The 16,428-nt window shown below is 46.4% G+C and overlaps 1 protein-coding gene across 7 annotated transcripts in view; it reads left to right on the top strand.

Annotated features, from left to right (window-relative positions):
* The window catches only part of ANK1 (ankyrin 1), a 204,318-nt gene that overhangs the window by 110,729 nt on the left and 77,161 nt on the right, over positions 1 to 16,428 (top strand). For all 7 annotated transcript variants that reach the window (XM_073218838.1, XM_073218837.1, XM_073218836.1 and 4 more), the window contains exon 3: positions 13,878 to 13,976. In XM_073218838.1, coding sequence (XP_073074939.1) covers positions 13,878 to 13,976 — 99 coding nt within the window. The remainder of the gene's footprint in view (positions 1 to 13,877; positions 13,977 to 16,428) is intronic.

Below are 16,428 nucleotides of genomic sequence, written 5' to 3'. Positions count from 1 at the left end.
TAAATAACCACCCTGGCTGCTGTGTGGAGACTAGACTTGGGGCACAGGGAGAGAAGCAGGGAGACTGGTCAGGGGGTTAATGCAGGAGAATAGGTAGGCGCAGTGGCAGCTCTGACTACAGGGCAGACAGTGGAGGAAGGGAAATCAGAGGACTTGCCTGGCAGACTCCGAGTGCTGTTGCTCCGGCTATGGTGGCAGTATACACGACACGAGGGCATGTGGGGGCCAGGGTCCCCTTCCTCAGTCAAGGAAGGTGTCATTCATGCCCCTGCAGCAACCGCATGGCAATGGGCTGATCAAGTCTCGGCTCAAAAGCTACCAACACCTGATCCCCAGAGCTTAGAGGAATCTCTCCCCACAATTGATCAGTGCCTCTCCTGCAGCTGCCGTGTCCTGCCCCAGAGCGTGGCTGGGGGGTCTGTCCCACCTCGCCGAGGAGAGGCCAGGCCAGCTGAAGATGTAACCCACGACTGTGCATTTCCCTGGCCCCCGGTACAAGGTGTGTCCTGTGGCTGATGCTCCATATTTGTTTGAATAAATGGCTACATAATTATGCACATACCAATATTCACGTCATGTGTCCAATTTCGTGAATTATTGCCAGATTACTTACGTCACATCAACATATCTTATTATGGAGACCATAGCAATTAAAAAAAAATACTTTCTGGAATGATCTGATTGCCTTTACACATTTACACAGTTAGCCAAGTAAAGAGAAAACCAGAGGGGAGCGAGTCAGAGCCTCAATTCCTAGATTTTTCATGTTAACACAGAGCTGTGACTCCAGGGCCAAGAACCTCACAATTTTAGCTTTCTGTTCTGTTCTTACAGTGCTAACAAATGCTGGCTCACCTGGCCTCCCTGATAGGAAAGAAAGGTACTTGACAGCCCAAGAGAAAATGTCACACCAGAAAGAGAACTTTGTCTTGTACAGCGCTGGCATAAGGCAGAGAGTTAGAGGTCTTTTGGGACAGGCCACCATCTCCTCTGCCCTGAGCCTGCCTGAGTTCTCTCCAGAGTACTTATTACCACCTGACTTGTGAGGTATCTACATGTCTCTTCCTTTCTTCGCTGTCATCTTCTCTCAAATGTAGGCACCTCGAGGGGAGAGTACCTGGTTTCATTTGGTGCTTATCAGGATTCTGCCTGGTATATAGTAGGTGCTGGTGAACTCACTCAGTAGATGTTAAGTTTGCTGTACCCACTGATGACCAAGCTATGTATTAGATGCTTAGGTGGGAGCTCCATCTAAGCACCATCATTTTTAAGAGCTCTGTGAAATAGTCATTAGGATAGTGAGGCTCCTGCCTGGTGGTGGTTCAGATTCCGACACTTGCCCCACTAATCAAGTGTGTGGCAGTATTTGCTAAATTATCCAGAAGCCCAGCCATCTGAATGATCACAAAAGCATACATGATTTCCAATGTGAAAATGCAGCCAATAAAAGCACACGACACCATACTAGTACCGTTGATGTTCCCTAACTCTTCCACATGTATCCCAGCACTGTGGGTTGAGAGGTTGAGAGGTTGAGAGGTTGTAGGCATTTCAAGTAAATGGTGCACCTGTAATAATGGTTTCTGCTACAGAGTAATCTTTTCTACAGCAGCCAAATGTCAAGTCTTTTGATCAGGGTTTGTTAGGCTCTGGTGATTGTGATAATTGACACCGTTCCAAATCATAGAATCTCAGAGCTTAGAAGAGATTGTGGCAACGGTCTTACTTTAAAACTCAGAATGCTGAGGTCTAGAGGGTACTTGAATATCTTCTGAGCTTTGTGACTTTGAATTTGGTGTGAAGGACTGAAGACTGCATGAAGTTTCTCTGCTCATTCATTTTATTCCACAAACATGTATTGAGCCCTTACAACGACCCAGGTACCATGCTCAGACCAAATTCATTCATCCCCTGCTTTCAAAGAACTCAGAAGTAAGAAAGAAGTCTCGCTTGTGACCAGATTTTACAAATTCAGTGCCATAAATGCCAGCCAAAACAAGCATATAGATGTTTTCATTCATTTATTCATTCACTCAACAAGTGGCTGTCAAGCTGCTGTAACATGCCAGGTGCTGGCTACTCAAGGGTGAGGGAGTCCGAGGACCTGCTCTCACCTTGCTTCTCATCTGCGGGGAGTGGCACAAATGTCATGAGTCAGAGAAAGGCTTTCAAGGAAGAGTAGGAGTTTGCCAGGTAGAGAACTGGGAAAGAGGAATTGCAGTGAGAAGGATGGGATACAGGGAATAAGAGGGTGAGGATGGTGGTCAGTCAGGCCAAGGCTGTTACATCTCCATTCTGTCGTTTCTCTGGCATCATCTTTTTCTTAGGAACTAGTGTCAGGCATATAAATGGCATCAACTGCTCAGTCTCCTAATTCTTGTATCTGCCCTCTTCCTCTGTGATAATATAGTAATATCAGAAACTAACTCATACAGAAAGCCTTCCTCTATGATAATATAGTAATATCAATCATTCTTAAAATTTGCTGCCTTGTTGCAGCTTTGAGAGCAATGAAGGAAAGAAAAGAATATATTCTTGCAGCCCCCGTGAAGGAAAGTGGTGTTCTGTGGTATGCAGTTAAACAAGAGAAGCAACTAGATGCCTCTATGCCTGGGCCCGTGGATTCTTCTGCAGTTCTGGTTCCTTCTAGAAAAAGTATTAGTGAGGAAAATGGAACCTGAAACCCTCCATTCCCTGAATTATTTTAACTAGGTTACATTGCCTTTGAGTCTCGGCAGAAATAAGCAATTTGATGTTCATCTTGCTAATCATAATGACTGATTTGTAGCTGTAAAGTAAATTGATTACTTGTCCTGAGTCAGAGTGACCCAGCATTTAATGAGCACAGACTCCAGGTCTGCAGAGTCTCTGCTTCCCTGTGTCTCTCCCCAAGCATGACCGCTATTAATGCTCACGTCACCTCGTGAGGTGGACCAAGCACAGAGTTTGACAGGTCAGGTTGGTGAGGTGAAGAAACAAAGAGTCTTCCTGAACTTAGCCCTGGTCTTCCAGCTCCCAGCCCTAGTCTCTGCACACCGCGTGCCAAAGTCAGACCTGAGCGTGCAGCAGACCCATTACTCTACTGGGTGGCCTTCCCTGAGCTGCTATTGTGTTCAGTCTCTCTTCCTTCTCAGCTAAGGAAGAGCTAACTGACTGGGTCACCTTACAGAAAGATGTCATTTGGAACAGCACCGGGGGTATCTCTCGGATCCTAGGGACTAGGGAAAGGGTGAATAGCATAATCAGGAATGATCTGGAACATATTGCAAGGAAAGCACACCCACCAGGCTCCACTGTATGGTTTGATTGCTGTAAACTCACAATATGAAGACTGCACATGATATTCTTAGTCTTGAGAGACCAAAATAGTGATAGTTCTGTGTGTGTATCATGCTGCATGAATGTACATTAAATTCTGCAAACTCTTAGGGTGCACACACCTAAGATACAGAGATGTGGAAAACACAGGGCCTCAGGAAGTCCTACTTGGAGAGACACAGACACAAGCAGATAAATGCAATTCCATAGGGTAGAACTGCATTTATATAAAAATTAGGAATTTATATAAACATAAACATATATTATATATATATACACTAGGCCTTGATAGAGTTAGCATTGAGTGGCCATGGGAACGGCATTGACACAGCAGTTGCCTTTTGGGAGACTGGAGATGGAGTATGGTGCGGCAAAGAGGGATGGGAGAAGTTACAGAGAAAAGTGGCGTTTGATCTGGGCCTCAGAGGAAGGTTTGCCTCTCTGATTATTAGAGGAAATGTTAAATGAAATTCCTGTTCTTTCTGGCCAGAGTACACGATGCATGGTGAATTTGCCTGGGGTGATTCCGTTCCGTGATTTTTAATTTAACAACAAAATTAATATGTGGAAGTTGCTTAAAAATTAACACTTTACCGAAATACATAAAATCTTCTATAAATCTCCTTCCCACATCCCCATCCCTGTACCCTTGCTCCACCAAATCACTGTGAAGAGTTTGGTGTGAATCTTGTCATACCTTCTCTATGCATCTGTAAATGCATAGAGGAATGTCATTGTTTCCTGAGCACCATTACACTGTTTTATTCTGGAATTGTGAAATTAAGGGGAAGCTCTGAGATCAAAGCAATTCTATCATTTCGAAGCTCCATAGATTGAGGCCTGTGAGGTGATGTGACACCTCCAGGGGGATAGTTCAGAGGCCTCAACAACTTAATCCAGGGTTCTTTCCTGTAAAGCCCCCTGCCCCTCTTCTGAAGGTCTGGCTCTTCTTATCTTTTTAAAGGAATGCCAAGATCTCAGAACAGAAACTCTTTCTAGTCCATAGGAGATATTCTTAGCTGCTGAGCTGAATTTGAGAGTCCCGTCTTCTCATTGACCCGAGCTCACACTTCCTCCTCTGGCCTCCCAAAGGGCCGTCAGCCCCTGTGCCGATCTGCTGCTGAGCAGTGAGACCTCCTGAGCACAGAGGCTGAGAAAGTCCTGTGCGTAGAGTGGAGAGAAGGAGACTGGGACTGGTTCACCTCCTTGCTGAGCTCTGAAATCATTGTGGATTTTTTCTTTCTTTTTTTATAAAAGGTAATGAAAAGCATGAGAGTGTTTTCCCTCCTCATGGGTATCTAGTAAACATGAATCTTAGGAGCTACCGAAGTAGGGGAGCTAAATTTAGATTGTAATAAAGCAGGAGGGGAACGTGCTTGGAGCCCGTCTTCTCCTTTCCATCTGTGCCACCTCTTTCTGGGCCTGTAATTTCCTCTCAGTTTCTGCTCTTGTTCTACCTTCCCTGTCCCTGGACAAGAGACAAGTTGGTGAAGGAGATTAGGTGTGATTTTTCACCAGGATGATAGCAATTGCTTCAACTCTTTCTGGCTTCTGATTCATTAGATTCCAGGATCACATATTATTAGCAGACCTTTCCCATCAAGCAGCCTCTGGGGTTCCATGCAATATCTGAGTCAGAAAGAGGCTGTAGGTAAGTAAGGTGGCCCTGCGGGGCATGATGCTTGCCCTCCAGAAGAGGTTTCCCCATCGTTGGCTCTGTACAGGGCTGTGGGCTGCTCTCCCATCATGGTTTGATGGCATTCCAGGCTTTCCATCCTGGAATAATCTCAGAACTCTGAGAAAGCTGGCACCTCATGGGTCCAGCTTTGGACACTGGAGGGATGTGTGCGCTCAGCATCTCACACTGGCTCTGAGTGCTTAGGCACGTGGGAACCCTAAGGGGCTCCCATCCCCTCCCACACCCAGATTCTACATTGCCATTTTACTGCATTTGCATTTCCTGTCTACACATCTACATCCCGAGGATTGTAGGGTGACCTAATTCCCCATCACCCATGAACATTCCAGTGTGCACCGCCCAAAGGAAGGACACTTCCGCATAACCACTCTACAAGCCTCCCTATCAGGAGATGAACACTGACCCAGCACAACCATTCATAGACCTCATTACAAGGTTACCAGCTGCCCCCAAAATGAGAGGAATTTCTCCCTCCCTCTCTGTTCTAGAAGTCTGGGTCTCATCAGTCTCCTGCCATCTGGAACACATCCTCAGTCTTTTCCTGTGTCTCCTGTTCTTGGCCATCTCCCATTCCATAGCTCGAACCTCACCTGGTCTGCTGCAGTTTCCTATCACCAGACTGACACAGTGCATTGTTGGCAGGAATTGTATAGAAATCATGCTCCCTTTCCACCCCTAGTGATATTTGCCTTGATTTTCTGGTGAAGGTGGTACCTGCCAAGTTTTTCTGCATTAAATCATTGATTTTCCCCTTTGTAGTGGTCAGTATTTTGGGGATATCTGCTCTAACGCCAACATCTGCTCCTCATCAAACTTCCAAACCAACCTTGGTGTACACTGATAGCTTCTTCCTGTTACCAAGGCTGTTCAAAGAGTGATTCTCCATCTCCACACCATTCCTTCTCCATTTATTGGCTGGCATTCTACTAAAGGATATGTTTTTCCTCCTCCCTCATTGATTTTTTTTTTCACTATTTAATTATACCTGTTCAGACTCATGAGCTGGTTCCTATTTTATTCGATGGGCTGTAATCTGATACGCTCATGATTTGTTTTGATGTTCAAACCTAGGTTAGGCTGGTAGGAGTGCTGTCTGCTCTCTGAGGTATCCTCATTGTTCTTTGAGCATTTCTTCACTTTCTGGGACAAGGTGTCAATGGTCATTTTGTATTTTCCACGCCCCAGCCCTAGATCAGCCATTTTTCCAAGGCTCCCTGGTTCCTTTCAGTGGAGGTTGGTAGTTAGACACCAAAATCTGGCCACTGAATATGCCCATTGCTACTGATTGTGGTGTGTGTACACACATCTCTAACTATTTCTACATCTATCTCTCTCTGTATATATTTTAAAAGTCCCTAAGATCACAACAGTTCTTCTAATTCTAGTCCAACACCTCAGGGATTTTTGTGGCCTCTCCTCTTTCCATGTTTGTAAGCACGTTGGACAGTGAGAAACCTGACTCTCCCAGACTCCCTGCTGCTGGCGCCTCTGCAGGGCACCCCGTCTGGTTCACTGCCCTGCTGCCTCAGATGCCAACCTCTCTGAGCTGGGAAGGGACACAGGAGAAAGGGAAGGGAAGATGGGAAAAGCCCCATTCCCTTTGACTCCATTTCTGTTTTGGCTGAAAATGTAATGCAGACAATTTGAGGAAAGGAACTGAGGCTTACATCAGTCTGGTCCTTTTTTTGCTAGCAGCTCAGCCCACCTCCTCATTGAGCCATGGTGACAGCCACGCATTCTTCCCTGCCCGTCATTGCTCGTTTGCTCATCATCTCCTCTGCCTTTGGTTTCCATGATTTTTGCCTTTCTTTGCCATCAAGTTCAGGATCTGAGGAATGACAACTATTTCAAATCCTTTTTTTCTCTCCATAGGCCCTTTTTAGATTCTTATTTCCTACTCTGTTTCAGGGTTGCAGACCCACAAATATGTAAAGTCAGTGATCTTGCTCCTCAAATGGGGAATAGCAGTAGAGCAAAGCTAGAGGTCACAACAGTGCAGGCTGGTCATTTTGGGGGAATTAAATTTCTGTCACATATATTCTAATCTTATGTCCTCTGGATAGATAATACAAACTAATAGAGAATCCAGATTGAATAGGAAAGTAGAACATTACATATAAAAACCTAGATGTGTGACCTTCTCTGTATATACCCTTGTCCCTATTATGGGCAGGATCTTCTGACCGGTTCTTTACTGGCCACATGGTGAAGTGGAGTGTTGTCTTGGGGGAAAGTTACCTCGAGGCCTCTCTCCCCCACCTCTTTTTGGTTTGCTCTGGGGCCCTCAGACTTCTGGGCTTTCTCTGCCAAGACACTTGACCTACTCTCCCAAGATTCCAGTCCTTTCTTTCCCCATCAAAACTTCCCCTTGCCGGTGCTCCATTGCCTCTTGGCCTGGCTAGAGGGAAGCCAACTAATCTGCTAAACAAAACCAATAACACAGTAGTGGGAGTTATGAATTTAAAAGGTCATGCTTCCTGAATACTACATTAGCACATGAGCTGAAGTCCTTTTCTGGAGAGACATTGCTTAGCTCATGAAAAGGGAGGGGGACTGACATACTATGTTTCAGGGGATGTGGGATGTGAGGAGCAGGTGAGCCTCAAGGTCCTCAGGACACAGTCAGAGGCTGCCTGCTCCCTGGGCTCAGGGACAACCATGTGTGTGGGTAAAATGAACATCTGCAAGCCGAGTAGATAGAAGGGCTGTGTGCCTGCACGAGAATGTAGCTGTCAGCTTTTGAGATGTTCTTATAATTTTCAAAGGGATCTTAGGACACTCTGGCATTTCTATTTGAAACCATCCTCTCTTCTGGACAGGAGTTAAGTTTCCTATGACATGTCTACTGTATTTGTACATTTAGAAATCAATTAGTATAATTGGAGCAACCAGAGATGCTAAACAGAAGAATACTTTACTGAGAACAAATGTCTGGAATCGTGTATTTTGCCAATGGAATTTCTCACAGTTGGTAAAAGAAAATACCCCAAATTTAATCATTCAGGCTGAATGTGATTTTCTTCTTCTTGTGAAAAATGTTAAAAGAAGCACAGCCTGGCTGATATCTCTGTTCCTCCCATTGGACAGATTGCTTCTCACAAGAATCCTTTACACTGACATTTTACCTGAAAAAGAGCAAAAGAAGATGAAAAACTCCAGGTGTATGTGCTTTGCATGAATATCTTTGCCAAAAAAGATCCTGAAAGGGTTGTCTGTGATATTGGGACCATGTGGGATGAGATCATACAGGACCTGGTGGCCTCAGAGGCTTTCAGTATAGGGGGTGTGTAGGATATAAAAAGCTTTGAAGAACATCACTCCCACCCTAACAGTGAGAAAAGCCTGGATAATCTATAAATTTATCATTTTTCTTGAGTCCTTTTGAGTGCTCACATTGCAACCAAGGTCACTGAATTCCAAAGAGCAACAGGCCCTTCCAAGGAGGGGGCTGCTGTTTCTGCTCTGGCAGAGTACAGGAGAAAGATGCGGCTGCCAGACAAGCCAAAATCTTAGCAGATTCTTAAAATTCCGTGTGGATTGCAGTGTGTCCAGAGAGAACCTCCCTCTGCGGCACAGGCATGTGGGAGGTGCTTGGCGGCTGTGGAGATTAGAGTGGAAGGGAGGAACAGACAAAGCTTTGCCTTCTTTCTCAGACTCTTCCCTCACATGAAGCAAAAGCAAGCCATCTCACCTTCACACCATAAACAAAACTCCGTTCTCCATAGGGAGGGGTAGAAACAAACTGCCTCCACCCCTGGAGAGGGCGAGGAAACATTCTTTCCCCAGGACTCAGACAAAGGTCCTGTGCTGCTGCTGGAAAGGCAGAGGCAAAACCCCTGCGCCCCTGGGGGAGGGCTGGAGGCTGTCCTGGACCAACGCACGAGCAGAGGTCTGCTCCTGCAGGAGGAGAACAAGAAACTCCCACCCAGGACCCAGGACGGAGAAGACCAGGTAGGTTTTGCTGTCACAGAGAAGAGAGGAAGGAATGCTGAAGAAAGAAAAGTCACCTTCAAGGTCCAAGTACAAGGCCTTTTGAGGCCTTGGTCCTAAGATGGAAGCTGGACCAGGACAAAAGAGAACTTCCATGCTCCCTACTGCTGGGAGGGGAACAAGAGCACAGAGAAAGACCCCAGTTAAGGCACAGGTATGCAGGGATGGCTGAAAACTAGGGGAGATGAGGAACACATAAAACCCTCCAGCATCCCAGCTCCAGCTCTGAACTCAAGGTAACAGCAGCCTACCTCTAAGGGAGTTTAAGGGCTGTGATGCACTCAAGGGAACAACAAAACCCAGACCAAAACCAAATCCTGATTAGATTGACTCGGCTCCCCTGCCCCCAGGCAGACAACTTCACCAAAGAAGAGCCGTATCCCTTTCCAGGCTTAAATATCATTTATTTTAGTCTCTACTGCTCTTCTGCATACAATGTCTGGCATTCAATTAAAAATCACAACACACACATACACAAAAGTCAAAAAACTAAACCATTGTCAAGAGACAAAGCAATCAACAGAATGAGACTCAGAGATGACCTGGATGTTGGAGCTATCAGATGGACTTCATAATAACTGTGACTACTCTGTCAAAGGATCAAGTGGGGATAGTGGACAACATTCATGAAGAGATGGGAAATTTCAGCAGAGAAATGGAAACTATAAGAAAGAGTCAAAGGAAAGGTAAGAAATAAAAAAACAACACTTTTTTGGTGATGAGGAATTTCTTCAACAGGATAATCAATAGACTGGACATAGCTGAGGAAAGAGTGAAAGAACTTGAAGATAAGTTCATAGAAATGATCAAAATTGAAGCAAAAGAGAAAAAAGAGTGGGGAGAGAAAAGCAAAACAGAGCAGCCAAGAGCTGTAAAACAATATCAGCTGGCCTGACATACATATAATTGGAGACCCAAAGGAGCTGTCTTTAGGAAGAGGACTCTGGCAAGCTGGTATTTTCCAGAAAAAGGCTTGTGGTTAAAACATGGCCACAAGTAGTTACTACTTTGCTCTCCTGCTTCTAATTTAGTTGAAGCATTCACGCTCATATTCCTCCACCTAGTTATTTGGGAGAAGAAATATGTGATTCCACCTGCCTCCCATTATCCCCTTTACCAGTCTGACTGCCTTTGGGCATCTCGAAGAGGGGCTGAGAAGGACTGCCGGAGTAGCTAAAAGATGCTAGGCAAGGTTCAGCAGCCTGCCTTTTACTTTTAGCAAACAACTTAAACTTGACTTAACTAAAATAAAACACATGGATCCTGGTCTCGAAGAGGTGGTAGGTTACAGTTCACCTCTGTCCATAGTTACAGCTAAGAACACATAGCTTGTATCATTTGCACCCCTCCCCCTCCTTATTTGAGAATAAAAAAATCTGTTTAAAGGAAAGAAAGTATTAAATATAGTATTTATCAATGTAATACTCTTTTGAAATACCAGAAGTGATCTCCTGTATAGACTAGTGATACATTTAATAGGACCGTTGTACAAGCTCCTTTTTGTATAAGTGCAGTAAATTCATTGTCAGACATTCAGCGACTTCTGCTGCTGGACAGTGACCAGCCATCCACCCGCTGAGGCCAACTCCTAGAGAAAACTTGTGCTGTGGGTCTGGAGTTTGTGAATCCCTTGAATTCAGGTGCTTCCTGGAAGGTAGAACAGAGCATTTGCTGAGGATACCTGGGAGCATAGTTTCTAAAATTTTAGCTCCTGGGTTTAGAATTTAAACTCTAACATGGCTTCTCATCTTGCCACTGTTAATGAACTAACAAGCTATGTGTAGGTTGCCTTAAAAGGCCTCTGGGAAGCTTTCCTGACCCTTTTGACAGAACAGCTCCTTTGTCCTCTATGCCATCTAGGTTTAGGCATGCTATTTTTGGCATTTTGGGCATGATTTTGCATATATTTATGCATGAGTTTCCTCCACTAATTGAGCTCTCCACTAATTGAGGATTTGTGTTTCATTCATCGCTAGCCTTGCATTAGGTGACTTGTAGTGACTACAGACGTGGTTGAGGCCATGTTTGTTATAACCATGTTCTATGGGCAATCTTGTTCTGCATGAAATTCCTGGCCCTTCTTGCATACCTGTCATAGCTATGCCAAGTGGGGCATAGTTGTGTGGCTCTCATGAGGACGTTGGATTCAGATCACCAGAGTAGTAGGCTTGGAAATCACTTAGGTGGACTATGTTGAAACTAACGAACACTAAAAATAAAGTGAGAAAAATAAGAAGTCGTAGAGAAAAAAGATAATTGAACCAGGATCTGGGATGTAAGCTGAGTGAAACTGCCAGGAGTGCAGCTTTGGGAGGGAAGCAGAGGGATAGTTATTGTGCTCTTAGCCCTACACTGCCTAGTGATCCAAAAAGGGGCAATGTGTTTTCATCATCTGAGAAAAAGAAACATTCTAGTTCCTAGCAGCAAAAAAAATCCAAAGCCCTTTTTTCCTAGGAAATCCAGGTTTGTTCTGTCCCCAGAAAGGCTATTGTGGCCTGAGCTAATCATGTGAGCGCTCTAGACCTTGATTTCTTCCTCATCCAGGGATTTCTAATATTCCCTTTGGCTCCAGCATTCTCTGGACAGATACATGTCTAGAATCCCTCTGGACTGAGATCCTGGCACAGGCTCCAAAGAGCAGGGACTTTCACCCCGAGCATTAGTGGTGAACTTAGGTGTTTTCCTCCTAGACTTGCCAGCTTCCCAGCTTTGAGGCACTCAGGACCAGCAGATGCTCATGGAGGTGCCCGGGTCACCCAAGTAAGCACTAAAACCCCAGCGGCCAGCACCACACTCACTGCTGCCAAGCAGAGTGTCCTGCGGAAGGCAGGCTGCGGCCGCTACTGAGACTCGCACAGCCACAAACACCACCCAGCTTCCAAGTGATCACAGGGAACCTTCCAGACCTCCACGCTGGGTTTGAAGGGGGGATTGCAGATTGCAGTGCTCCTGGGAGGCAGGAGGGACTCCTGTGCAGACATGCCCCAGGGCAGGGCTGAGGACACAGAGCTGCAAAGTTCCAGGCTTGCAGAGCACCAGTCACTTGACAAAGTGCTTTTCATTGCTTTTCAGTGGATTTGTGTTTTGCAAATTGATTTGAGGGGAACTGGCTGAGGAGCCCAGTGCCCTTCTCCCTCCCCAGATCCCTGTTCTAACAGACTCTGGTGTCCCTTCTGGTTATGAAGCTGGCTCTGACCTAGCCTTTATCCGATAAATTCATTCATGCCAGGGTGCATGCTTCTTCAGTAGCTGCAAGAGGGAGAAATCCAGTGGTGATTTTCAGGTGTTTGCAAGGGGAAATATCGGGTGAGCGGGGCCCCACCACCACCCCCAAATCCACACACATCCTGGCAAGGCTGGCTGTGCTGATATGCAAAGATGTGGCCAAGTGCGGTCTGCATGTTTCAGGGTGCAGGGAGGGCTTGATCAAAATAGGAAGTAGGCAAAGTTCCCCTTGGAGCCCACTCTCTGTTCTCCGACACCCAAGGCCCCTGTTGCATTTGCCCTTCCATTCTCCCATCAGCGGGTACCTTTCCCATCTCCTTTCATCAGTGTTTACTCATTACTTTCCTCTGCTGGCTTTAACAAACAGGACTAATCTCTTAAGGGGTTAATGCACTGCCCCTCCCAGGTTCAGTATTTGTGTTTTAATAGCTATCTCCTGAAAATGATGCCTTGGCACAAAAGGAGAGTGGCAATTTCAGGGAATTTTAGAGGCAGGGCTGTGGTGATATTTGGAGAAAGGTGAGTGGTAGCCCCTCACATCGCACCCTCAGAAGCCAAGCGCCCCATCTAGGTAGCGAGGATCTTTTTTTTATCAGTCAGAGCATGCACTGGCTGTGGGGCGTCCCCTGCAAGGGAACCTTCTAGAACAGAGTTGACCAAAATAAGAGACAGCAGGGAGTAGGAGAAAAGGGCAGACCTCCGGTGGGCAAGGAGGACAGGCAGGAACACAGAAGGGGAGGATGGAGATGGCTGACCCGTGAAGACCACTCTCCACATGGACCCAAGCTCCCCTCATCGTGGGACTTGAGATTTAGTTCCAACACATTGTCCAAATTATTTGTGGCTTTAAGTAGCACTCTTTGAACGTGACTGTTGCCAGAAAGTTTCAAGACCTCCAAGTGCGGGCATCAGAGGAGCAGGAAGGAGGCACCAGGGGCCTTGGGTAAGGCTTGAGCAAGGCAGCTTTCCGGAGAGCCCAGGAGTGGCCCAACCTGATGGGGTGCAGACCTCCACTGTCAGTAAGGGTCCAGCTTTTGTGGGCAGGTGATTGGGTGTGGAAAATGTATGCTCTCTTTTTTTTTTTTGCTAAAATTTAACTGTCAAACCAGCTTCGGTCACATTGAAATGGCAAGTGGCCAAGGGGCCATACTGATTCTTCTGTTGAGAAAATCTGACAACCAGACCATTGGTGGTATTTAGTTCTCATACGACCTCATTCCAAATTTTATTATTTTACTCAATATCCATCTCCATCTACAAGTGTTTAGGATGCACAGGTATTGCTGATTTGCTTTTACTAGTTGCTGCTCTGAACGTGAGCTAGGGGTTGAAATGGTATCAATCATGTCCATGGTGCAGATGCCCCAAACCCGGCCGTGATCCGAACTTGGAAGTCACCCATAGGCTTCGTGCAGGCTGCCCCACACTTGATTCCCATCCAGGGAGGGAGCGTTGGGCTTGTTATCACCTTCTCTGCTGTCCCTGCTCTCCTGTTATCTGAGGCTTCCATGGAAGAGGCTGGGCAGACGCCACTCGGGGCCCACCCTCCGCACATCTAGTCACTGGGAAGGGACCTCATTCCGGCCACTTGGAGCAGCAGAATGCAGTCCTCTAACCGTTCTTCCTGCCTCTCTGCTCTTTACAGAATGGGCTGAATGGCTTGCACCTGGCCTCCAAAGAAGGCCATGTGAAGATGGTGGTTGAACTTCTGCACAAAGAAATCATTCTAGAAACAACAACCAAGGTATGTCTGGTAGGGAGCAGGACTGCTTCTCATGGAAAATTCAAGCGTGTGTATCTCTCACGTATTGTCCTGGACCCTGGAGGAGAAACCAGCCCTTCATGAGAGAAACCCACACATGCTTCCAAATTTCTCCTGCCTCTCCAGTCTTTCCAAGTTCCTGTGAGTCCCTGAAGTCTCAGGGGCCTTATTTCCACAGAGATTCAGTGGGCTTTCCTTCATCCTCATCACTAGATTATAAATCTAAACATAAAATCCTTTTCCCAGTGGCCCAGTGGCTTCTCGGGGTCCTTGACTCAAACACAGGGGCTAAGAGCCCCGGAAGCCCCCCAGTTAGATGCTTGGCCAAATCCTAGTTGAGAAGCTTCACCCCCTGGGACCTTACCAAGATGCTCAGCCAGTGAGAAGCCTCAGTTTCCTCATCTATAAAGTGGAGGTTGTAATATTTGGTTGCAGGACTGGTATGCAAATTAAATGAGAAAGTGTGTATGAAATGCCTGGCACACAGGAAGGGGTTACCAAGTATTGGTCACTATATAATAAAAGAGAGTCAATCCTTCTCATTTCTTCGGCAGAAAGAATTTCTGAAGAATTTCTTCCTTGTGCAGCCCTACTGATTACCTCAAACAGCGTTCTCTTTCACTAGGAGGCGTTTGGCATAGGCTGATATCACGCCCCTGATGGTGATAAGTTTCTCCCCATAGCAATTGATTATCATACCAGTCACTTAAGTCCAGACACCACCTTCACAAAATTGATGCATCTACAGGTTGCAAAATCAGTTTTATGACTTACATGCGTGCATCTTATTGTTGATTAAATAAGAATGTGGCTAGCATTTCAAAACAAAACACTAAAGAACAAACATTACCTCTATTTACTAATGCATGTCCGGCTTCCTCTTCTCTTCCCTCCTGGTTACTTCCTGGGCTTCCTCTTGGGCGTGTCCCTCCAGCCTCTTATCTGTCATTCGCTGTTTATTAAACATGATCTCACACACAGCCTGGCTTTCAGCTCCTCACAGCAAACATTTTGCTGCTTCTCAAGCAGAGAACCAGAAGAACAGTATGTAGAGAACAGTCATAACGTATGGTTATGAAGTGAACTACCAAAATATTATGAAGGTACGATCATCTCGAGAGGTAATATTCTGTAATTTTCATGTCATTTCCTGAAGGTGAAAAGATCTCACTGGTAAAATAGACTGAGTTGCTCTTCCTGAAAGTATATGGAGCACTTTTTTCCCCCAACCCCATGACAAATACCCATTGCTCCCACCCTGCTTCCTTTGTGGAGAAAAGGATGCAATCATTTTTCCCTCTGAGGCTGTCACATATGACCTGGCTGTAAGCAGCGTGCCATCTGATGGCTCTGTGGGGACCTGGGTGGCTTTGCTTACCCTGGCGCTGCCCCAAGGGCTGCAGAAACGTTCTGTGTCAGCACTTTTACTCTTTCCGAAATTCCCCCTTTGATTGTTATTTTGCAAGTGAACATTTGGCGTGTCTTTGTTATTTATAGAAATCTTGTAAGCCAGCTTGCTTTCTGAATGCTGTACAGAGGAGGGAGGGAGAAAGGGTGAAGCTGAATCCGTGGGCAAACAAGAGTCATAACAGAGTGGGAAATTGTAATGGGTCTCGCAAGCAGAAGGGCGATGGAAAAAAAAAGAATAGAAAGCAAAGCACACAGAATTTCCCAGTCGGTCCTTAGAAATATTAGAAGCCCCAAAGCATTCCCTCCCTGTCTTCCCATCCCCATCCCTCAGAGGCCACAGCTCAGCAGATCAGCAGATACAGCCTTCTGCTCACAATCATTCAATGCCTAATTCAGCTATTTCTTTCCATGAGTGCTGTGCTCCTGGAAATGGAAAGATTGGGTCTTGTGGGTCAAATAGATCTAAGGAAGTTTTGCTGCTTCTTCAGGGGCTTGCCCTTCATGCAGAGGGAGGGGCAGAGAAGCCCACAGCCCCTGTACTGGGGACTCCCACCCCAGGGCTGGGGCTTCTCCCTGAGCTGTGCGCTGTGTGCCTGTGTGTGTGGTGGGGTCTGTTTCCCGGGGTGTTTCCTTTGCTATTACTCCTCCCTGATGCCACACTCAGCCCAGATACAGAAGGCACAGGCCGCCATCCACAGCCCAGGCTCCCCGCCTGCCCGCTTGCCTCCACGTGGGCTGTGCGGGCAGAGTCCTGCTGCAGTGTGCTTTCAGGCGGGAGGGGCAGGTGGAAAGAAACGTTTCAGTAACTTCTTGAGAGCAGGGAGCCTGAGCCTCTGGCATCTCTGTGCCTCATGCCAGTGTGTGCCGATCAGATGAATGGGCACAGCACACCTCCTTCTACATGGGGAGACTTGGAGTCTTGCGTCCTGATTTCTAGAGAAGCTTCTGGTGCCAACAGCCATGCTCCAGTTGGTACAGCAAGTGAGCTGGACCCAGGTGCCAAGGCATCTAAATGCAGCCTCTT

The sequence above is a fragment of the Manis javanica genome, chromosome 12, assembly GCF_040802235.1.
Source record: "Manis javanica isolate MJ-LG chromosome 12, MJ_LKY, whole genome shotgun sequence".
NCBI lineage: Eukaryota > Metazoa > Chordata > Mammalia > Pholidota > Manidae > Manis > Manis javanica.
This window is presented reverse-complemented; position numbering and strand designations above follow the sequence as displayed.